This window comes from Xiphophorus maculatus, chromosome 15 (assembly GCF_002775205.1).
Source record: "Xiphophorus maculatus strain JP 163 A chromosome 15, X_maculatus-5.0-male, whole genome shotgun sequence".
Taxonomy (NCBI): Eukaryota; Metazoa; Chordata; class Actinopteri; order Cyprinodontiformes; family Poeciliidae; genus Xiphophorus; species Xiphophorus maculatus.
Genome location: NC_036457.1, coordinates 4,966,010 through 4,989,283, shown reverse-complemented (window position 1 = coordinate 4,989,283; position 23,274 = coordinate 4,966,010). Strand labels below are relative to the sequence as shown.

Here is a 23,274-nt window from a genome sequence, read left to right as displayed (position 1 = left end):
GAACCATCCAGTGAGGGCCAGAATTGAACTGGAACTGTACTGGGTCTGTGACCCGGTTCAGTGGTGCGGTTCTGATCCACTCCTGGACCCAGACTCGTCACCAGAGGATCGTTCCCACATCACCATTCCTCCTCCTACGTACCTATGTATCCCTGGCCGTTGTAGGGAATCCCCACGCACTGCGAGGAGTCGCAGTAGCCGGGGGGCCCTGGGGGGCCGCGGGCCCCGGCGTAGCCTGGACGTCCTGGAGGGCCGCGGGGCCCGGGGGAGCCAGAGGGACCCGGGGTCCCGGTCCGACTCTCTCCTGGAGGACCTGGGGGTCAGAGTTCAAGTCAAACACTTCCTGGTTCTGTATGGTTAGGAACAGGAGCATTTCCTGTCTCATTAGACAATAAAAGCCTCTAGTCAGTAATCCTGTTGGCTTTTCAAAATAAAAGCTACTGAGCTTTTATATAAATATTTCATATGGTTTTTTTTCTAAAGTATGATCAATATTCTATAGAGAATAATTTATCCTTCAGATACTTTTCAAAATAAAAGCTTTGCCTCTTTCCTGGTTCCGTTTCTACAAACATCCAGAACATAAACACTGATGCTGATTCTGGGTGGGACCAGAAAGGTCCTGGTTGCTATGACGACCATTAACTGCATAGTGACTGTTAATGGAGCAAACAAATGAATTATTTATAAACAATAAAAGTTCAGGATGACTCTAATCTAAGATCACTGGCTTAATTTCATCTGGTTTAATAATCCAGATTAATTATCTGGTAAACCAGCGTGTGAACAGCTGATCTCTCAGCAGTCTGGTTCTGTTCTGGGTTCTGGTACCTGGCGGCCCTCTGGGTCCTTTCTGTCCGACTCCTGGGACTCCTCGGTCGCCTTTTTCTCCTGCGGGACCTGAACACACCGCAGGTCACATGTTGATCCGTCCTCACCGGGTTCTGGTTCTGGTTCCAGTTCCGGTTCCGGACCTACCTCTCTCGCCCTGCTGGCCGGGTTGGCCTGGGCTGCCGGGGAACCCGTTCCTGCCTCCGGCGCCGGGCTCCCCGCGGGGCCCCTGCCTGCCCGGCAGCCCCGGCGGCCCCGGGGGGCCCGGACTGCTGCTGCGGTGGTTCTCGTTGGGGATCTGGTTCAGCATGGTGTTGACCCGGCTCATCTGGTCTGAAACAGAACGGAGAGTATTCCTGAGCAGAACCAGCAGGGGGTGGAGCTTAGCTTAGCTTAGCGGCGGCTACGTACCGCTGACCAGCTGGGAGCAGACTGAGCGGGCGATGGAGCGCATCATGTTCTGGGGGGCGAAGTCGCCCTGCGGCAACACAGAGCAGCCGGCTTAGAGTCTGATAAAATCACCATGACGACATGTTGTTGACGTTAGCGTGCTTCCTGCAACATGATGTATGCTAGCCACTACAGCAGAATGATTAACCTTCAGGCTTTTGGACCAGAGCGCATTGAAACAGAAGAAAACAGAAACAATGAGGAGATAAAGAGGAACAAACTGAGGAAGAGGAGCGAGACGGAACAAAATCCCAAGACGAAGATTTCTTCTGATTGCAGCTTCCTAATCAAGAAAATGGCTAACGGTTTTAGCTACATAGCACCTACTGACGGCACTAAACAATCTCAATCTTTTTACATTTGAAATAAAACTTTCTCAAAAAATAACTCCTCATGGCTCCCGCTAACGGTGTTAGCTCTACGGCTCCATCTAAAGGTGCTAGCTCTACGGCTCCTGCTAACGGTATTAGCTCTAACGGTGTTAGCGCTACGGCTCCCGCTAACGTTGTTAGCTCTACAGCTCCATCAAAAGGTGCTAGCTCTATGGCTCCTGCTAACGGTGTTAGCTCTACGGCTCCCGCTAATGGTGTGAAGTGAGCTAGTTTGAGCCAACGTCGTGTTTAACGGCAGTTTTTCTGGACGTTTTTTGCCTCCAGTCCATTTTTACCGAACAGCGTTAACGTCCCAGAATGCATTGCGCAGGTGAACAGTAAATAAAGAAATGTTTTTTTTGTTATTCTGACGTGTTCAGCTGGAGACGACCGGACTCACCCGCTCTCCTTTGTCTCCTTTTGGACCGACGGCTCCCTGGAAGCAGAACAGAACCAGAACATTTGGACCTTCAACGGCAGAACTCCAGAAACGTTCTGAGATTCCCGACACTCACCGAGGGACCAAGATCCCCGGGGTTCCCAGGCTGTCCTGAAGGGCCTTGAATTCCTGGAGTTCCTGGAGGGCCCTGCAAGGAAACACACAGAGGTCAGGTCCAGTAGGTCCAGTAGGTCCAGCAGGTCCAGTAGGTCCAGCAGGTCCAGAACCTCTGGCGGTCTCACCATGGGTCCTGGTGGTCCTCTGGGTCCAGCTGGTCCCTCCTTTCCTGAAGGTCCCTGGAAACAGGAGAACCAGGCTTCAGAACCAGAACTTCCTGTGTTCTGATAGAACCGAGCCGCTCGGTACTCACCCTCACTCCAGAAGGTCCGACGGGTCCAACGGGACCGACGGCACCAGGAGAACCCTGCGGAACCAGAGAACAAGTTGAAGTTCTGCTGTCCGGACCCAGAGGTGTTGGACCCGGTACCGGGTCGTTTGTCAGAACTCTGCGGCTCCTCTGATGTTTCTGATTTATTAGTATGGTAATCCGGTCCATACCCAATCTACGGGTCGGGTTGGCTGGGAGTGATTAATGACTTGGTTCTGTCGGAGCGGGTTCACCTGCAGATCAGAACCATCAGGTCCAGCTGGTTCTGATCGGATTCAGAGAGGTTCTGCTGTTGGATTGTTTCTTTAAAACTGAGAATCTGGAGCTGTAAACGTCTGGTTCTGGTTCTAGCTGAACAAAAACTGGGTCAGAACCAACCTGGAGGCTCCTGAAGGTCCTGAAGGTCCGATCCGGTTCTGGAACTAAATGTTTGGGTTTTTACGTCTCTAAATAATCTAAAATAATCCCAAATCTTCCTTCCACCCTGTAATTCCGGGCTCCTCTCATTCCTCTGTTTTTTTGTTTGGATCAGCAGCAGGAAGGTTCTGATCGGACCGCCATCAGAACCTTCCCATCATGAGCTCTGGCTCCGTCTCTGTTACTCCAGATTAAAGCTGCAGCTGGATTAACGTCAGAGGCGCTGCAGTTCCCACGGTAACCAGCAGATGCACGATTCTAAACAGGAAGTGTGTTCCTACACTAACAACAAACTTTGACCCAATGGGCTCTTTGCTCCTCAGTTTCTGCGTTCGGGGAAAAGCGGCTCGATCGTTTCCAGTCTGGTGAAAATGTCTCTTTCCACTGGGTGTTTCCAAGGTAACAGTTAATGATGAACATCGATCTGAAGCCCCAACATGTAGCTGGAGAAAAGTTTTAAGATGTTCGTCTTGTTATACGTTCACAGATACAAAGTTTTACTTTCTTTAAACTTTGTGGCTAACATTAGCTTTAGCTTATGCTAGACATTTTTCTTGTAAAAATGTGCTATTTAAGTATTTAAACATTTTTCATCCATTCTAACGGACAATGTTTTTACCTTGTTTTCAAGTATATTACGTGGTTTATTGTCGTTAGTGTCAGAGACCAAGTAATGGGGATTTTACGGTTCAGGCTTTTTGCCCGGATCCGGTCCGGTTGTCAGAACATAAGTTATATCTGCTTCCGGTCCAGAACCGGAGCAGAACCGGGCTTACCTTCTGTCCCGGCAGGCCGGAGTCTCCGGGTTCTCCCTTCGGTCCCGGCCGACCCTGAGGACGACAGCAGAGGGAGTCGGATCAGAACCGCCCGGTCCACTGACAGCAGAACCCATCCGGTTCTGATCCAGGTTCAATCCTGATCCTCTGAATTCTGGTAGATGTAGCTCTACAGATCCGGAGGATTCTGCAGAAGCAGCCGGACTGCTGCTGCAGTCGGATCAGAACCTTTCTGAGGATCCGCGTTCTCCCAGAGTTTCAGCAGGGAACGCTGGAAATTTCCTGATTAACTTTTCATCAGGAATGTTCCTCAGGATTCCTCTTCCTAATCGGATCGGACTTCATCCCAAAAGGTCCAACCCAGTCTGATCTGACCCGATTCGACCCGGTCCGGTCAGGAATATGATGACCTTATTCGGAAAAACTTGATTCATGATCAAACTGACAACTACAAAATAAAATCCTCTGAGGCTGACGGCATCGGTTCTGGTTCTGAAGTTAACCTCCAGCATCATGAAGCTCCGATCCTCTGGAAACCGGTCGGGTTTAAACGATTCGGAGCAACATGGAGGAGAATCTGTTGCCTGCAGTTAGTGGAAGGAAAAACTGCCAGCAGAACATATCAGGATTCCCTTTTTGACCGGGTCAGAACCGACCAACCGACCGGGTCAGAACTGACCGAGGGGTTTATGGTAACAATAAAGAATCTTTTTCCTTTTCGGTTTCACAGGAAACTGATGGATGTTAAAATCTGACAGGAAGTCCAGGTGTGTTCCAGGTGTGTGAGTCGGACTTACGGCCTCTCCAGGGATGGACATGCCACTGGGCCCCTGGGGGCCGGGCAGACCCATGGGCCCCGGGGATCCGATGTTTCCTGGCGGCCCCGCCGGCCCCTGAGGCACAGAGAGCAGAATGAAACATGTAACGAGTGGAGCGTCCTGCAGCGGAGAGGATCTTTGATCAGAGAAACTCACCGAAGCTCCGGCCTCGCCTCGCTCACCTCGGGGCCCCTTACTGCCGGGAGCGCCCTGCGGGGACACACAGCAAGCTGCAGGAGGCCAGGCTGCTGCAGCAGCAACACGCTGCAGCAACCTGCTGCAGCAACACAATGCAGCAAGTTGCTGCAGCAACCTCTAGTTGCTGCAGCAGTCGAGTCTCTGTTGTATGAAAACCTTCTGATCGTCGACAGAGCCGACAGGAATCGCAACATGAACACATGAATGATGCAACCAGGGGCAACATGTTGCAGCAACCAGAGGCAACATGTTGCCGGTCAGAAGTTGCAGCATGTTGCATCCTTCCTGTGTTTGCTGAATGGTTGCATCATCGGTTCCGGTCCGATTCCAGAGTCTCCAGAACCGCCGGTTCCAGATGGGCGGTTCTGCCGGGTTTGTGAAGCGGGCCTGAGCGCTGACTCACCACCGGCCCCTGGGGACCCGGCTGGCCGCTGGCCTCCGACGTGCAGGTGCAGGCGTTGGGCAGGGCGGGGCACTTCAGCTCATCTCTCTGCAGGACAAACACAGGTCAAAGGTCAAAGGTCAATGCGACCCAGACGGAGGAAACTGGTACCAAACCGCCTATAGTTCTGGTTCTCAACCGGAAGCAGAACTGATCAGAGTTCTGCTTCCAGAAGTGAAAGTTCTATCTGTCAGCAGCGCATCCATTCCTGTTTCAATCTGAGAGGAAGCTGCTGAAGGTCAATGGAAAGTTGAGTGGAAGGAAAACGTGATGCAGAAAGCAGCCTGATCAGCTCAGCCAGAACTTCAGACTGGAAAAAAAGTTCTGTTAGGTTTACATGAATAGACTCTTTAAATCAGCTGTTAGCTGCTACGATGTTAGCTGCTATGCCATTAGTTGCTTCTTTCAGAAAATCTTCATGCTGAGCTGCAGTTTTTCCTTCCTCCACATTTTCCTGTGAAACTCTCAAAAGCTCTGGAGACTCCAGCCAAACATGTCGGCTGTGTTTCCTTGTTTTGAGCTGCAGTCGGGACGTTGCGCTGCAGACGGGACGTTGAGCTGCAGACGGGACGTTGAGCTGCAGTCGGGACGTTGAGCTGCAGTCGGGACGTTGAGCTGCAGTCGGGACGTTGAGCTGCAGTCGGGACGTTGAGCTGCAGTCGGGACGTTGAGCTGCAGTCGGGACGTTGAGCTGCAGACGGGACGTTGAGCTGCAGACGGGACGTTGAGCTGCAGACGGGACGTTGCTCTCTCTGGTTGTTGAGCCGATGGGACGTTCAGGTACTGTCGGTAAAACCGGTTTTGATGAATTTACAGCTCACGTTTCCTCAGAGATCGCTGATCGGCTCAGTCTGGGTCCAAACGGAACCGCCATCAGCCTAAAGCAGCCTGACCGTCCAGAACCTCCAGGGGAACGAACTGGACCGGACCGGACTGACTTGCAAGTTCCCATAACCTGAGCTCTGGTCCAGAGATGCAGACTAGGAACCTTCGGGTTCCAGAACGAACAAGATACGACCCTTATTCTGAAAGTGACCTGTAAGTTCTGGAACAAACCCAACAGAACCTCAGAGGGAAACCGGGTCAGGAACAGAACCCTGCGGGTTTTGAGCTCCAAGTGCAGCAGCAAAGATCGGGCCAGCCGACGGCTGCAGGGTGAAAGACTCTCACCGTGGAGGGCAGGTCGCAGCAGCGGTCCCGGCTGGTCCAGGCCAGGTTGCAGACGATGTCAAACATCTGGAGCTGGAACTGAGGAGGGAACAGAACAACATGATGTTGGACACGGTTCTGATCCGTGAACAGGAACAGCAGCAGCAGGTCTGGATCCAGTTACTGCAGCCTGCGATCCAGACCTGCTGCTGTCGCTTCCTCATAGTTTATTATAGATCTTTATATATTACTGATATTTATATATTACTATAGATAATTATATATTAATATATCTTTATACTTTATACATTATTGTGATTTATTCTATATATTATTGTTATTTATTCCATATTATTATGATTTATTTCACATTATTATGATTTATTCCATGCCTCATGTCACATCCTCTTGCCTGTACCGGTGATAATCTGTCTGTTTCTGCTCTGATATTTAGTTGTATGTTTCCAGACAGTTGGGGATGAAATGGTTTCTCCTGGCCGGGTCCAGGGTTCCTGGTGGTGGTTCGGGGGCCACTGACTCACCGTAGCCGACTGGCCCTTGGACCCGATGGACTTGGTCATCTTGCCCAGAACCTGGTAACCGTCTCTGGACACGTTGCCGGCCGCCTTCGTCTTCTTCTCCTCCACTTCCTGGCAGTCGACCTTCAGCTTCACGCTGTTGGAGGAAACCAGGATGTGGAGCTGAGGGAGGAGAAAACGGGTCAGTGGGCCTTCTGGGCCCGGTTCTGGTTCTGGTTCACATGTCAGAGTAAAACATCTCAGTTTCTGTGAGAACATCTAATGGTTTGAACCCATAGAGATCAGAACCGGGCCTGAGCTCCAGAACCTGAGCCTAGGTTTAACTGGAAAACACAGATAGGATCACACTGACAGCATCTCACTCGGACTGATTTACAGGAAACATGAATCAAGGTTTCCTGGAAAACCCTGACTGGACTTGGAACCAGAACAAAGGAGGAACTGAGTCCAGAACTTTGATCTGAGATCAGAAAAACCTTCAGGTGCCGCGCAGAACCAGAGGACAACCGGACCGGGTCGCCTCCTCTCCAGAACCGCCACTGGGTTTACTGAACCCGTTTCTCAGGCCACTGGAATCCCAAACATCCTGTTGGTTATTTACTGCTCACTTCCTGCAGCACAACGGCACCAGGAAGTGGCAGCAGGAAGTGGTGCCTGGCGGCAGGAAGTGGCAGCAGGAAGTGGCGCCTGGCGGCAGGAAGTGGCTAACTGAACATCGCTGCTGTGTGTTTATTACTAATCGTCATGAAGTCAGACATGAAGCGTTTAGCAGCAACTCTCACATCTAATGAATAAAAACTAAACGGTTTATGGGAAGAATTCATTGTTTACGTATCAAAACATCAAATGTTTCCTGGGATATATTTGGATAAAAAATAACGGCGCTGTGGAATATTCCTGATATATTTATGGATGGTCTGGCTCTCTGGGAATGGTTCATCGACACGAGCGTTGCCTTTTGCGCCCAGCGCTGCCTGTAACCTGCAGGGGGCGCAGTCTGACCTCCTCAGATGTTAGCGCTCCATTTTCTCATCTGGACTGGGAGGACTGGGAGGAACAAAGAGACGCCCCCCCTCACGTTTTTCTCCTCAGAGCAGGAAAACGTTTCATGATTCAGACGTTCTGATGTGAGCAGCAGCGGGTGGGGGAGGGGCCTGGACGGCTTACCTTGTGGAAGCTGCCATGGAAAATCTTCCTCACCAGGCTGTGGTCAAACGTGACTCTCTGGATTTCTCCGGTTTCGTCCTTATTGTAAAACGAAACGGTCTGAGCAGAACCTGGAGGAGAGAGAAGAACTGTTCAGATCAGAGACAGAAGAACTGTTCAAGATAAAAAAATCTGTTCAGAATAAGGAATTTGTTCAGTCAGATGTCAAAACCAAGATATTAAGGAATCTGATAGGTTTTAACTGGAAGCAAGGAGAATCAACTGGAGCTTTATGAGCACCACTAGCATAGCATCGCTAGCTGAGCACTGCTAGCATAGCATCGCTAGCTGAGGACTGCTAGCATAGCATCAACATAGTAACGTCACTAGAATAGCGTCATTAGCATAGAGTCTCTAGCATAGCTCTGCCATCGAAGTGTTGCTAGTATACTGTAGCTAGTGTGGCATCATTAGCGTAGCATCATTAGCGTAGCATCACCAATATAGTGCCGCCATGACTTCATGAGCCTGTTTACCAACACTGCTCTGCAGGTTCTGAAGCCCAGCTGCAGAGCCCTGTGTTGCTCTGATTCACCCTGTGTTGCTCTGATTCACTCTGAGTTGCTCTGATTTACCCTGTGTTGCCCTGTGTTGCTCTGTGTTGCCCTGCAGCACTGCGGCGGACTCACCGTCCACGGTGACGCCGGTCTCAGGCTTGTGGTCCTTGGAGGAGACCTGCCAGAGGTCAAAGGGCTCGGCGGGCGAGTCGGGCAGCAGGCGGAACATCAGGATGATGGTGTAGGTGTCAGGGAGGCCGTCTGGGTGGAGCTCTCTGCTCAGGAAACATAGAGCTGAAACTAGAAGCTGCCATAGAGTCGCTCAGTTAGAATGCTTTGGCCCTATTGGACTGAATCACATGTGGGGTTCCCCAGGGCTCAGTCCAGGGACTCCTCTCATTTCTATAAGCTGTCACTGCTATAGCACTGAGATCAGTTACCATGACTACCATATTGTGATGTCACCAGGTGCCTCTGAACCAGCCAATCTCTGAACAGTCACAACAAATCAATGCAGGGGTGTCAGCGCCTGGAGAACATCCAGAAAACACAGCATAGATCTGCTGCTGCTGGGCCTGCCTTCCAGAACCCTCAGGTCCTCTGGTTAGCATGGAGAAGCAGCTTTAACGCAACATAAATCTGGACCAGAACCAGGTCATCGGTTCTGGACCAGAACCAGTGAGCAGACCCGGCGGCCCGGCTGAGACTCACGTGCTGGGCTGGGTCAGGAAGGCGTTGCGGTGCAGCCGGTACGCCGTGTAGCTGTTGAAGGATCCGGGCTCCATGGAGACGCCGGGGACGGAGCTGTAGGTTTTCTCCGTCAGGTTGAAGGCCTCCAGCATCCTGAACCCTGAGGAAGAGGAGGAGGATGAAGAGGAGGAGCAGGGTTCTGACCCGGTCCACCTGAAGCTAGAACTCACCAGGTGAGGTGAAGCCGTTGAGGTAGATGAGAGGACAGGCTGCGGAGGGAACAGAGCGATCATTGGGGAACGGTTTCAGAGTGTGAGGCAGAAACGGAGGCGGACTGACAGGAAGTCGACGTTTCGCAGATGAAGGTGATCAGATTCTCCTTGATGGAGTCGAAGGCGTCGAAGTCGTCCACCACGAACACGTGTCTGTCGCTCGGCTTGCTGCCAATCTCCTGCAGCTCCACGAAGTCCACGTCCGCCACGCCGATGGCGAAAACGCTGTAACCTGGGCGCAGAACCAGGGGTCAGAACCAGAACCACGGGTCAGAACCTCATTGATTTCTGTCTCCAACATCTGAAACAACCTCAGATCAGAGGAATCCTGATGTAAGTTTGGAAAAGTTCAGACTTTGGACATTTTGGTCCATTTGGTGAAACTGAGGACGTCCAGATGTTTGGGTCAACATGGAGACAATAACGGACACAAAATGGCTTCCCAGAGAGAAACAGTTCCTGGTTCCCTCAGGGTCCAAAAGATAAGCAGCAACAAATAACTTCCAGCTGTTAGCCTGGAGCGCTACAAAGCTAGTTCCGCTAATGCTAAAGCGCTGTACCAATACAGCATGTAGCAGAAGCTAATGCTAAAGCGCTGTACCAATACAGCACGTAGCAGAAGCTAATGCTAAAGCGCTGTACCAATACAGCATGTAGCAGAAGCTAATGCTAAAGCGCTGTACCAATGCAGCATGTAGCAGAAGCTAATGCTAAAGCGCTAACTTCAACCATGTGTCAATGACACAATATGCTGTACCAGCCCAGCGGTGCTCAGGCTCTCCACAGCCGTCCTGCAGCTCTCGGCTGCTTCCTGCTCCAGCAGACCTGAATCAGATGATCGGACCGCTGCAGGCCGGTTCTGAGTCCGTCCCAGTCTTTTGGAGTAAAGATGTATCTCAAAGTTACAGGACGGCTCTGGAGGACTGGACTTACTGTACTACACAGTATGTCGCCCTCTGCAGGGTTACATGTGTAATTACACACCGACCTGTACAGTTTGCGCTGCAGGAAGTGCATAAAACAGTGTTCACCAACTTCAAAATAAGAGCGTGAATATAAATATCTGATAACAGCTGATAACCAAAACTACATAAAACTTCCTTTAGCTGAATGTTTACCAAACAGCTGAGTAAATTAGCACTTTGCGCTAGATGTTTTCAAAGTTAGCAAACAAACAAAAAAATAGCTCCTCTACTAGCACATTAGTGCCCTCTGCTGGTAGCGTGGATAATAAACCTTTAGGAGGAAACAGAGCCGTAAATCGCTGCATCATCAGCAAACAGTCAAATCCAGCAAGCTGACAAACGGCCACATTTAGACTCAGCAGATGTTTTAGGTCTAAGTTTCCCTGAGCCAATCGGCGGCGGCGGCGGCGGCGTTGGGGAGAGCCTGTGGCGGCGGTTACCTGCATGCTGCAGCTTGGCGGCGTTCTTCTTCACCTCATCCTGTGACCGGCCGTCCGTGATGGCCACGACCACCTTGGGGACGTTCCTCCGCATCCCGTTCTCCACCGAGAACGCCTTCTCATACGTGTGCTTCAGCGCCTCGCCTGTTCACACCCACAGGTTAGAGCGGCCGGCTGGAGACAGACGGGCCGGGACCAGGACCGGACCTGGACCGAACCAGACCTGGACCAGACAGGGACCCGGACTGGACCTGGACTGGACCGGACCAGGACAGGACCGGACAGGGACCAGGACCCGGACCTGGACCGGACCAGGACAGGACCGGACAGGGACCAGGACCCGGACCGAACCGGACTGGACCAGGACAGGACCGGACAGGGACCAGGACCAGGACCCGGACCGGGACTGGACCGGACCAGACCAGACCAGACCAGACCACCCAAACACACCTGTCTTGGTGTTTCCTCCTCGGTAGCGGATGTGATGCACCGCTGCCATGGCGACGCCTTTGTCTGTGTATGAGTTGAGCTTGAACTCGGTCTTTGAGCCGTCGCTGTACTGAACGAAGGAAACCTGGAAGAGGAGCGGCTTCATCAGAACAGAACTTCATCAGAATCCAGAAATGAATCCAGATCCTCGCCGACGGAGATCCAGGATAAACTAAACACGGCCGGTTCTGTTTTACAGTGAGTGGAAAGCAAACCTTCTGCTTCTCATCACATCACAGCAACAATTCAAATGAATTCAACAGAAATGTTTTGTAGTGAGCATGTGATACAGGGAGCGCTGTATTAAAATGGAAAGTTGAGTGGAAGGAAAATCTGTGCAATGTGAAGCTTTACTGTTTAAGTTAGATTATTTTACAAAGATTAAAATATTTATTCTTGAAATGTGACCTTATGATAATATTTGTATATAAATATAATACATCCCATCGCTATGGAACAGAATCAGGGCCACAAAAAAAATCTTTCTTAAGTTTTTTTTTTTCAGAATTAAATTGTGAGAAAAGAGTCAGATTTTGTTAGTGGCTCTAATCGTGTTCTGCATCCATCAAAGATTTATTTATTCTATTTATTTTGTTTGAATCTTTATGTGAAAATCATTTATGTGTAAAAATCTAATAATATAATTTCCTTTATTTTAAATATAAATAATTTGCTGATCAGCAGATTATGAAATGATTTATCAATGATTTTCAGATGAATGATGATGTTTGAACTTTGACCTGCATCCCTGACGGTCCGACGACGTCGAAGGCGGCGATGATGCTGGAGACGAAGTGGATGACCTTGGTGAAGCTCTCCTCCCCGATGCTCCAGGAGCCGTCGATGACGAACACAACGTCTGCTTTGGCTCCTTTACACACTGCACACGCACACACACACACAAAACAAAGATCAGAACCGCTTCTCGCCCAGGTAAACTCTCTCTCTGCTCCAGACTCACCTGCCCATCCAGGTGGGATGGTGGGGGGCGGCGTCGGGGTCGGGGGCAGAGTCGGAACCGGAGTCGGTTTCACCACTGTGAGCAAACAGAATAACCAACATGTGATCAATAAACCGGAACCAGCAACAAACCAGTTGCAGCTAAGGAACCCAGTTTGACTTTGGTTCATATTTTAATCTCACTGTAGCAAAAAAAATGCAGGAAAATGTCACCTTACTCCAGCAAACTAGAACTGAAGACTCGGTTCTGCAACATGAACAAGATGTTTCAGAACCGAGCAGAACCACCAACAGTTCAGCAACCTTCTGGACTCACGTGTCCGCTCCTTGGCGCTGACTCCTGGACCTTCCAGGTTGGGAGTCTGAACGAAGACGGTGGCCGTGTACAGAGAGTCCGGAGAGAGTTCGTCGAAGCAGTACTGGGGCAGGCCGGCCGGGATGGTGACCTCCTGCTGACCCAAACTGGAGGCTGAGGAAGATGAACACGGGAACGGGTCAGAGACAGGAACCGACTGGAGCCAACAGAAACCAACAGGAACCAACCAGAACCAAGTGGAACCAACCAGAACCAAGTGGAACCAGCCATTAATGCTAAGCCAACATGATATTAAGCAGAAGCTAATGCTAAATCGCTAAACTCCACACTGTTGGTTCCCAGCATGCCTCAGTGTTTTAGCTGTTGAGTATCTCTCACTGATTGATCCAAAAGCTGCATGATTTTAGCTTTTGTCCAATAAAGTTGAGGAGGAGAAACTGAACTGCTACATAAACTGACTTCAAAATAAGAGCATGAATACAAATATCAAACTACTTGAGGAACTCCTAAAGTCAACCAAAACTTCAATACAAACGCCAAATTTTATTCAACTGAAAGTTTATGAAACAGCCGATTAAATTAGCGCTTTAGAATTTATCCAGAAGAATTGATTTATGGAGAGCTAAAAGTGCTAAACGCAGCGCTTAGCAGTCTTCAGGTCCGGATGAGCTGAAAGCGTTCTGGGAACAGGATGGATCTGTGACGACCAGCTGCTGCTCACCGGAACACCGATGAATCCCACCTTCAGGCTGACATCAGGAAGCTAGCCAACTGCAGATGAGAGCTGCCAGCTTCTTCCTCACACTGAGCCTTTGTTTCTCTGGAGAAGCCACTGGTTTCACTGGACAGGCTCCCAGCAGAGTCTCCGTCTGTCTGCGGTTCTCCGTCTGTGCGGTTCTCCACCTTCACACAAATCGATTTGTTCCGGCAACTCGGACGGCTAACGACTAACACATCCAGCGATGCTTCATCTCCAAACCCGAGTCTGAGCAGCAACAGGAACCAGATGGGCCTCAGAGAGCTGGAGGGAACCAACACCACGGATTCCTGTCAAACCCAAACCCGGTTCCAGCTGCCGGGGGTCGGAACCAGAACCGCTTCTGCATGATCCAGTCCAGGTCAAAGGTCGGAGAACCGGCCACACCGGCTCGTCCCGAGGGGAACAACATGTCCTCCTCTGATCCATATGGACTTCATCGATATTATTTATTACTATTATCACTGTTAATAATATTTATACAACTGTTGATACATTATTATCATCCAACAAACAATAAAATTACACAATAAATCAGGTTATTACTTTGTTATCAAGGTAATTATATAACAGAAACAATAAAGATAAAATGGAAATCACAAGCAAAATGATTTCACTATTACTATTAAAATAATCTCTATTACTACTATAACCAATAATAATAACAATAATACCAAGTTTACATGTAAATAATATAATTAATATTGTATTATAAGTAATAAATCATGATAAAATTTAATAATAAAAAACAACTGTTCCTACCTTGAGGAATAGTAATAATAAAAGTTACATATAACATTATGTTTATGTTCTAAAGATAAAATTAAACTGTTGTTACAATTAACATGTTTTCTGTTATTACTATGACCAAATATAGTAATACTAAAGACCATAATAATAGTAAAAATAATAATAATAGAAGATAAAATTGTTGATCAATAATCCAGGATGTTTCCAGAATGTTTCCAGGAAGTTCCAGGATGTTTCCAGGCAGTGTGTGGACTAAAGAGGGAGGCGACTTACGGTCCACAGGGTTGAGTTTGATGCGGTAGGACGTTGCCGCGCGGTGCGGACTCCACTTGATGCAGAAGCTGTCATGGCCGACGTCGTAGGTCTCGATGTTGGTGACGTTCAGATAAACTGCAGTGATCAGAACAACAAGCCATCATGACAGCAGCCTCCATGTTAACCTGAACTCCCATCATGCATCTGGGTGGGACCTACGCGTGGTTCCCTCTCCCATGAGCGGCGCGCTGATGCCGGTGTTGTACTGAGCCAGAACCTTCACATCGTAGGTGGTTCCAGGCTCCAGGTTGGTCAGAGTGAACGAGGTGACGTCACCCACAAAGAAGTCCACAGGCTGGTTCTTACCTGGAAACACAACAGAGGCTGCTAGATCCAACAGGAACCAGAGGAAACAGAGGAAACAGAGGAACCAGAGGAACCACAGGAACCAAAGGAACCACAGGAAACAGAGGAACCAGAGGAACCAGGTGAGACAGATGGAGCAGCGCTCACCTTGAGGCGAGTAGGTGAGCCGGTATCCCTGAACCGGAGCAGAGACGGGCTCCCAGGACACCCGGAACCTGGTGTACCACTCATCTGAGACCCGCAGGTTTCTGGGACTCAGCATGCCGACTGGAGAGACGGGAGAGGAGCCGTCAATTCCAGTGGATCTGGAAGAGCTAAGCTAACGGTTTTGATACACCATTAGCTACTCGTTAAGCTAACAGCTTTTATATGCCATTAGCTACTTGTTAAGCTAACGGTTTTGATACGCCATTAGCTACTCGCTAAGCTAACAGCTTTTATATCCCATTAGCTACTCGCTAAGCTAACGGTTCTTGCTAAGCTAGCGGTTTTGAGCCAGGCTGGGCTTCCTCACTTGTCCGTCCGATCCCGTTCAGGGACCCTCCGGGCCCCTCGGCATAGATGGCCTCCACGGTGATGTTGTAGGGCGTGTCTGGGAGCAGATTGGGCAGCATGGCGTTGTTCCGGTTCCCTGGAACCATTGTCTGGGACATCAGGAGACAGAAAGGCGTCACAGTTTCACAGAGCAGGGTTTAAGATGTTCTACTGAGCCACTTTGGTTCTCCGGTTCAGGAGATTTGGCTCAACACTTCCACTGAGGTTCTGAAGTTTTTGGACTTCATCTGCTTTTTATTCTGTTTTATTAGGAAGACCCTGAATGTAAGTGCTAAGTTTAGCATGCATATCAAAATTAACTAAAATGCTAATTTTAGCTTAAATGCTCTCATTAGCATGAGGGCTATCAGTAGCATGTTGACCTTCAGTTATGGACTCCATCTAATATGTAATCAAGTGTGATAGCTAAGTTTAGGTAAAGTGCTTATGTTAGCTAAAATTATGTCAATATTATGTAGGGTATTGATAGCATGTTGACTAGCATTGAGTTATTCCATTCAATTTGTTAAGTTTAGCTTCTAAATCCAAATTAGCTACAATGCTAATGGAAAGTTAACTGCTATCATCAGGATGTAGGTTATTACTAACATGTTGACTAACATCAGCGTACTCCATTCAGTACGCAAACACTAACATGTAAGCTAAAATTAGCCAAAAGGCTAATGTCAGCTAAGTGCTGTTAGCAGCATGTTGTCCAACAGTGGCATGTGGATTTCCAGCAACAGCAGCGTAATTAAATTAAAGACTGTTTTAATGAGGAAAACTGGAATTTTACAGCTTAAATTCCTGTGGGACCAAAAGCTGAGTCACTGCAGAACGGTTGGCACTTCTGGTGAAGCTAACGGTTCTGGACCGCAGAGGTTCTGCTCAGTCTGCAGCGACTCACCGGGAGTTCCCAGAGCTATTAATAACGTCATTATGCTCCTCGTGACAGTGTTGGTCCAACAGAGGCCGTAATTAGCCGCGCTAATGGTGATTCATAGGCTGGAGGAGGCCAGGGAGTCCTGGGAAGTGACCTCACCGCATAGCTTAGCCGCAACGTCAGCAGAGTTTACCCAAAACAAAGCCAGAGCGTAAAAACAGACCATTTGTTTTCAGCAGACGGGTTTTAACGAAGCAGTTTGTGCCGAGAGCTAGAATGACTTCAGCTGAGACTCCTCCGTCTGGATCTCAGCCCAGGTTCTGCTAACAGAACCAGAACCGCTGGTCTACCTTTCGGGTTTTTATCGATTCCTGTTTCCAGTCCAAGGCAGAAAGCTGAACTCACAAACTCTGTGATGGGGTCTCCGGTCATGGGAGCGTAGGCGATCCTGTACTGGCGGACCGGGCCCTCGGCGTGGTCCCAGCCGATCGTCAGGCTGCTGGTGGTGGCGTCGTACACGCGCATATTCCTAGGGCCGGCTCGGGGCACTGGAACACACACACACACGGTTGGAAAAAACACCTGGGATTTGAAACCTGCAGGGAGAGGAAGTCTGTCCGGAGCGCCACAGGGACGTTGTCCGGCTCCCTTTAGTTTCTGTCTGCAGGTGATTCTGGTTTTTATTCTGTCTGGAAACTGAAACTCAGCGAATCACATCAACGACTCGGCGTCAACGAAAACAAAAAGAAAAAATATCAGGAACTTTTAAAGTTTGAAAATGATCATTAACCAATTTTATCAAATAAAAATAAATGAATAAAAGTAGATAAATAAAAATTATGATCTAACATTTTAATGAAATCTTTAAAAATTAAATAAAGAAAAATACCAATAAAATTTTTTAAATAAACATTAAAAATGTTAATACATTTAAAAATATAAATTACTAATGTAAACAAAAAATGGCCATTAAAAATAAAATTATAAAGACCAATAAAAATAAATGAAAATTAATAAAAAATAACCAAAGCAAATAACCTTGTCACATAGTTTATGAAAATACATCTGAGTTAAATATTAACTGCTGTGGTATAAACTAAAATTAGACTAAATTGAACTTTAAGTAATTAATCTACGCCATTTGAATTTGTAGGATGTGAATTTTGGACGTTGTTGTTTCAGGCTCTGTTTGTGACGGTTTTATGCTGTGATAATGTTTGTCATGGTTGTCATGGTGAGGCAAAGATTAAACATCAGTGGAAAATAAAATGCATTTCTCCATTTTTTCTCTGTTACTGTTTATTATTTTATTCTGATTAATCACATTACAGATTATAAAGGAAGAAATAAATTATTTACCTAAAAATGACAATCTAATTTTTTACAGGAATCCTGTTTTGCTTTAAAGTGCGGTTCTCCTGACCCGGTTCTTTCAATAACTCTCAGTGATTTGGTTGCAGAGAACCAGAACCGGGCCGGTTCTGCATTCGGTCGGGTTCTTACGTGTTTTGCCGTCGCCCTTGACCGGCGCCCCCTCAGCGTCGGCGTACAGCGCTGAGACGGTGATGGCGTAGGGCGTGTCCGGGATTAGGTTGTCCAGGTAGGCGTTGGTGATGCTTCCGGGAATCAGAACCTTCCAGGACCAGAGAGAAAGCAAAAACAGGAAATGAGGTCCAGTTCTGCTCGATTTTCCAGAACCGACTTCGGCTCAGATTCCAGAAACAATCACTTCGGTCCGGCTTAGAAAACTCTGAGACAGGAAGTTCATCAGAGCTAACGCTAACCGCCCCGCTCTTCTGCCCGCCGTGTTTCCTAGCAACACGGGTCGCCAGGTTCTCCAGGCTCGGCCCAGAACGCCATTTATGGGCCAAAGACCAGAGCTGACGTCATGGGAACCACCAACACGGAAATAAATGTAAATAAATACTAATAATAAACAAAAAAATATTAATAATAAATAAAACATTTATTATTTAATAAATATAATTAACAATTATTAATAATACAAAAAATGTATAAAAGTTAAAAATGTAAAAGTGAGGAGAATGGGAACCAGATGTGCAGAACGCTCTCAGTAAAATTCATGAAATTAATGATAAAAATATAATAAAATAAACAAAACATTGTTAAAATGAACAAAAACAACAAAAAGGACTTCTGGGCCAGATCGGGTCCTGGTCCCGGATCGGGTCTCGGGACTGGAAGCCCTGACTGGTTTACTGGGCTGGGAGCGAATCCCAGCAGGACGGCCAGCTGGGAGACCTGGACCGGATCAGGACCGGGTTACAGACAGAGACGATCCTGCTGTTGGACCAAAATAAATCCTGAACTTCCAGGAAGTTAAAACGTTCTGACTCAATTCCTGACCCGACTGGTTCGGTTTGGACCAGAACCAGCCGGAACCGGATCACTAAAAACATTTCGTATCTGTGCAGAGAACAAATCCAAACATCTAAACCCTCAGCTTGACGTTTTAAACTTCTTCAGATTCACACAAAATAATTTACTAAATGAAACAAAACAAAGCTGATTGGACCAAACCGGTTCCATTATCCGGTTCATGTCGGCCCGTTTGCGACCCGGTTCTGACCCGGTTTCTGCGGCGGGGTGTGACTCACCGACTCGGCGGGCCGGGCGCCACTCAGGGGGGAGTAGGCCACGCGGTACTGTTGCACCAGGCCCGACGCCGCCTCCCAGCGGACGTTCAGGCTGTTGGGCGTCGGGTTGTACACCTGGATGTTCCTGGGCGGCGTCCGCGGAACTGCAGGGGTCAGAGGTCAAAACAAGGTCAGGCAGAAACACACCGAGAGCGGCCCGGTCCGGGTTCCTCCGGGGGTCAGAGGTCATTTGGTCTCACTCTGAACCCGTCGACCCGGTTGGGGGGAAAATACCAGTTTTACAGCAACAGATAAACAACCAGATGTGCAAAACGACGCAGTAAAAGCAGAAGGTTCTGTTCCAGGCTCACCATCACCTACTGGGAAAACTGGAGTCACTGATGAAAAACTGTTAACATTTAAAAAATTTTAATGCTATTAATCACATTTTCATTCCAGCTGCAACCTTTTTGTGTGAATGTTTCTAATACGACCGTAAATCTGGCGCACCGCTACATCCGCTAACATTAGCGATAGAAGCAGCTTCTCTCCGTTCATTTCTGCTTCAAACAATCTGATTGGATGCTGGAAAACGCTGCTGTTGTGTTTAGGTTGTGCTAAAAGGAGTTAGCATATCAGTGAAGCTATGCTAGTCTGAAATAGTCTGAAATAGCATCTCAATGCTAACATGTAGCAGCTAACGCTAATGTTAGCGCCCACATTTGTAAAGAAGCTCCATGAATGATCAGGATCCTGAAACTCTTTGCTAAATTCTGAAGATTAAAAACTAGAAATATTTCTGATGGATCTTCAGCCAATAATTCAGCAGAAAATTTATTTATTTTTATTTTGTCCACATACAAACTAGTTCAGTTCTGGCGGTTCTGGATCCATTAATGTTGCTCAAGGAGGAAAACACTGAGGCCAGAACATCAACCCTGACTGACTGGGTCCAGTCAGAACCGGGTCCAAACCCAGGAAGCTGAAGCAGGGGAAAACACAGCTGACATACCAGAGAGGTGAACGGTGGGTTCTGACGAACCGGGTCGGTACTTACGGGTCTTTCCTCTGTCGGCCTGGCGCAGGCCTTCGCCCTCGGGGTAAACGGGAACCACGGTAACGGTGTAGGGCGTGTCCGACAGCAGGTTCTTCAGCACCGTGTCCGTGGTTCCGCCCGAAACCTGCTCCTGTTTCCCACAGAGACAGAGAGGCGGGTCGGTTCTGAGGGGAACTAAGCCAGGAAGCTTTCCTCTTAAAGGGCCGGTGCCTTGTGTTTTCCAGGCAGGAACTACGGTACCTTCATGATATGACTCAACGGGAACTTTTACTTCCTGATTTAACACCTTGAAATTGTGTCTCTGTCTCTTTAAGAAGCTCCTGCTCTTTCTGAAACTCCGCCTCCAGGAAGTCATGACTCCTGTATTACCCTTAACGTTTCTACCAGCGCTGCTCTGAGCAGCAGCTCCTATAATGAGCTCACAGATGTTTGCTAATTGCTGCTGGCTAGTCTGAAGGAGCTGAGTTCTCCTGGGAAAAGACAAAAACACGATGGAAAGATGAAAAAAGTTGGTTTTACACGATACCGGCCCTTTAAAGTTTGAAAGCTTTCCTCAGAATCCAGAGAAATACTGAGTTTAATCTAGAACCAGTCCGGTCCGGTCCGGTCCGGCCCGGCCCGGCCCGCCCACCATGTCCTCGGCGCCACCGGCTGCTGGGACGTAGAAGATGCGGTACTGGCGGACGTTGCCCTCGGCCGCCTCCCAGCGGACCCTCAGGGAGCTGGTGGTCGGGTCGGTGACCTGCAGGTTCTTCACCCCGCCCAGAACCTCTGCGAACGGACCACAGAAAGCGGTCAGAACCCCCGGCGGTCTGCAGAACCACGGCCCGGTCCGGTTCGGGAGGAACTCACTGGTTTTCCCGTTCTCAGACATGCGCTTTCCCTCCACGTCCTCGTAGACGGGGAAGACGGTCACTCTGTACTCGGTATCCGGGCTGAGCTCCGTCAGAACCATGCTGGTGGTGAGCCCCGAAACCTGCGTCTGCAGCACAAACACAGCATCAGCTCCTCGCTCCCGACCCGTCCTCATTCAGATAACGATGAGGTTCCGGACCGGTCCAGGTGGAACCGGAGTTAAACTCCCACCCACCGCGCTCTCGGCGCCGCCAGCCGCTGGCGCGTACAGGACCCGGTACTGACGGACGTCGCCCTCGGCCGCCTCCCAGCGGACCCTCAGGGAGCTGGTGGTCGGGTCGGTGACCTGCAGGTTCTTCACTCCGCCCAGAGACTCTGAAAGGAACGAACCCAACTGTCACCAACTGGAAACGGGTTGTGTCGGTGTCCTGCTCCTTAACGCTGATTTATGAGGGGCTTCAGCTTCCACTGGCAGCTGATAAACTCTGAGCAGGATCCCTGTCCTCAGGCTTCACAGTAAAACACATCCAAACATCTGAAGTGACTCAAGTGCTGCAAACCAGCCCAAGCTCTTCTGTTGGGGATTAATCTGTCTGGATTCCTGGGAACATCGAGCAGCCAAGCTCTAAAAGCATTATCCCATCCTGCTGTAAGCATGTTGATTTAAGGAGTTTCCATCTGAAGAGCTGCTGCACATTTTAACCTTTTAAACTGAAAAACTGAAAACAGACGTTTGGGTCAAAGGACAGCAACTAGCAACACGGCAACATCCGAAACCTAAGAGAGGAACTGCTGATCCAGAAACAGGTTTTTAGCTAGCTAGCTAGTTTACCTGGATAGACAGGACTAGATATAACTAAACTAGATGGCTAACTAGCTACACAGAGAAATATTGACTCTTTTCAACAACGTCACTTAATGATTCGAAGCGCCATGATGGACGTCAGAAGTGAGGGACGAAAGTACCGAACAAAGCGACTGAAGTTGTTTTTGCCAGTTTATTCATGGCTTCTCCTTGTTCGAGTCGAGCTAATTTGTCTGTGAACGTAACTCAGACGGTGGGATTTACAGAAGCTAGCTTGAAAACTGAGCCGAGCCTCCTCCCTCCTGACGAGTTGATCAAACTACTGACTTTGCCTGAATTCACACCACATGATTTATGTCACTATGTCATAAATGGCGTTTCCCCTTAAACCAGAGCAGCCTTAAAAATGTAACCAGTTGTTTCCATACATGCTAGGCTACATGGCTGCTGTCCATAGCCGCCATCTTTCCTTGTTAAAAGTTACCAAATGACAAGTTTGGTTTTTGTCCTTGTCTTTCTCTGCAGCCGACCGCGCAGCGCCCTGTGAACATTTTTAATGACTAAATATCAACTAAATGGAAGTGATATTAGGTCACAGATGCTGTTAAACGAGGTTTACAGGGCGGCACTGGTTGATTTGACGTCCATCATGGCGCAGTGGGCGGGGTTTCGAAGAGAGTGATGTCACGTGAAAAGGGTCAAAATATTTCTGTATGTAAATAGCATGCTACGGGTAATATGCTAAGTATATGTATAGTAAGGTAACAACTAAACTATTAAAATAGTAAAAATCTGAATATTTCAGTTTTAGTAATTCATAAACGTGTACCTAAAGCATACTTTAATAAATAATTAAAATATGGAGCAGAAGTAGAGTAAGGTAGACTAATTATAAACTAGGATTCTACGAATACTTAACAAGTAGTGAAGCTCCAGTTGATTTTCTTAAAACGAACCCTGACCTTACAACCAACCCTGACCCCTTCAGGCTGCCATCTCTCCTGGCTGGTTTGCCATGCAGAGAAGCGGCTCTAATCAGGTCGGACGCGTTTGGACCGGGTCGGACCGGTCTGCGGGTCGGTCACACACGAAGCGGTTCTGGTGGACCTACTCGTTCTGCCCTGGTCCTCCTGCCGGATCCCCTCCACGTCGGGGTAGACGGGAACCACGGCCACGTTGTAGAGCGTGTCGGCCTCCAGGTTCCTCAGGACGGTGGTGGTGGTGCCGCCGGAAACCTCCTCCTGTTGGACATCCATCGATAAGACCCCATCAGTTTCTGCTGGACCTGAGGATGATTGTTTGCTTCTCCTCAGGTCATCTGGAAGAGGAAACGGCTCTCACCACTTCCTGTTCTCCTCCTGGCTGGGCGGCGTAGAAAACCTTATACGTCCGGACGTTTCCCACGGCCGGGTCCCAGCGGACGGTCAGCGTGCTGATGGAGGGATCCACCACCTTCAGGTTCTTCACTCCGCCCAGCGGATCTGGAGAAACACGCAGATTTTTATCAGAGCTCTTTCGGATTGAACTGTAAATCCAGCCGGCGTTCATCCCGGGGAGGAAAGCGTCTCACTTGTCTTCCCCGTCTCAGACATGGACTTCCCCTCCATCTCCGGATAGACGGGGACAACGGTGACCGAGTACTCCGTGTCCGGCTGCAGCTGCTTCAGGACGGTGCTGGACACGGTTCCAGGGACCTGGTCCTAGTTTGACAGGAAGAGGGATCACTGCTGGATCCACTGGAGGAAACTCAGTTTGGAATCTC

The 23,274-nt window shown here is 48.8% G+C and overlaps 1 protein-coding gene across 6 annotated transcripts in view; it reads right to left on the bottom strand.

The window, feature by feature from the left end:
• LOC102238352 (collagen alpha-1(XII) chain-like) overlaps window positions 1-23,274 on the bottom strand; it is an 80,236-nt gene that overhangs the window by 2,725 nt on the left and 54,237 nt on the right. For 5 of the 6 annotated variants that reach the window (XM_023347411.1, XM_023347413.1, XM_023347415.1 and 2 more), the window contains 38 exons: window positions 23,083-23,212; window positions 22,854-22,993; window positions 22,624-22,753; window positions 20,943-21,082; window positions 20,705-20,834; window positions 20,484-20,623; window positions 19,853-19,982; window positions 18,817-18,959; window positions 17,702-17,831; window positions 16,604-16,746; window positions 15,296-15,425; window positions 14,929-15,048; window positions 14,635-14,781; window positions 14,434-14,550; window positions 12,654-12,806; window positions 12,339-12,413; window positions 12,118-12,257; window positions 11,339-11,462; window positions 10,889-11,032; window positions 9,551-9,715; window positions 9,442-9,480; window positions 9,233-9,371; window positions 8,654-8,796; window positions 7,986-8,095; window positions 6,822-6,980; window positions 6,301-6,378; window positions 5,092-5,178; window positions 4,647-4,700; window positions 4,470-4,565; window positions 3,673-3,726; window positions 2,462-2,515; window positions 2,334-2,387; window positions 2,168-2,239; window positions 2,053-2,088; window positions 1,243-1,309; window positions 979-1,164; window positions 832-900; window positions 143-313 (listed from right to left, as the gene is read on the bottom strand). In XM_023347411.1, coding sequence (XP_023203179.1) covers window positions 143-313; window positions 832-900; window positions 979-1,164; window positions 1,243-1,309; window positions 2,053-2,088; window positions 2,168-2,239; window positions 2,334-2,387; window positions 2,462-2,515; window positions 3,673-3,726; window positions 4,470-4,565; window positions 4,647-4,700; window positions 5,092-5,178; window positions 6,301-6,378; window positions 6,822-6,980; window positions 7,986-8,095; window positions 8,654-8,796; window positions 9,233-9,371; window positions 9,442-9,480; window positions 9,551-9,715; window positions 10,889-11,032; window positions 11,339-11,462; window positions 12,118-12,257; window positions 12,339-12,413; window positions 12,654-12,806; window positions 14,434-14,550; window positions 14,635-14,781; window positions 14,929-15,048; window positions 15,296-15,425; window positions 16,604-16,746; window positions 17,702-17,831; window positions 18,817-18,959; window positions 19,853-19,982; window positions 20,484-20,623; window positions 20,705-20,834; window positions 20,943-21,082; window positions 22,624-22,753; window positions 22,854-22,993; window positions 23,083-23,212 — 4,339 coding nt within the window. The remainder of the gene's footprint in view (window positions 1-142; window positions 314-831; window positions 901-978; window positions 1,165-1,242; window positions 1,310-2,052; window positions 2,089-2,167; window positions 2,240-2,333; window positions 2,388-2,461; window positions 2,516-3,672; window positions 3,727-4,469; window positions 4,566-4,646; window positions 4,701-5,091; window positions 5,179-6,300; window positions 6,379-6,821; window positions 6,981-7,985; window positions 8,096-8,653; window positions 8,797-9,232; window positions 9,372-9,441; window positions 9,481-9,550; window positions 9,716-10,888; window positions 11,033-11,338; window positions 11,463-12,117; window positions 12,258-12,338; window positions 12,414-12,653; window positions 12,807-14,433; window positions 14,551-14,634; window positions 14,782-14,928; window positions 15,049-15,295; window positions 15,426-16,603; window positions 16,747-17,701; window positions 17,832-18,816; window positions 18,960-19,852; window positions 19,983-20,483; window positions 20,624-20,704; window positions 20,835-20,942; window positions 21,083-22,623; window positions 22,754-22,853; window positions 22,994-23,082; window positions 23,213-23,274) is intronic. The other variant, XM_023347416.1, reaches the window with a different exon arrangement.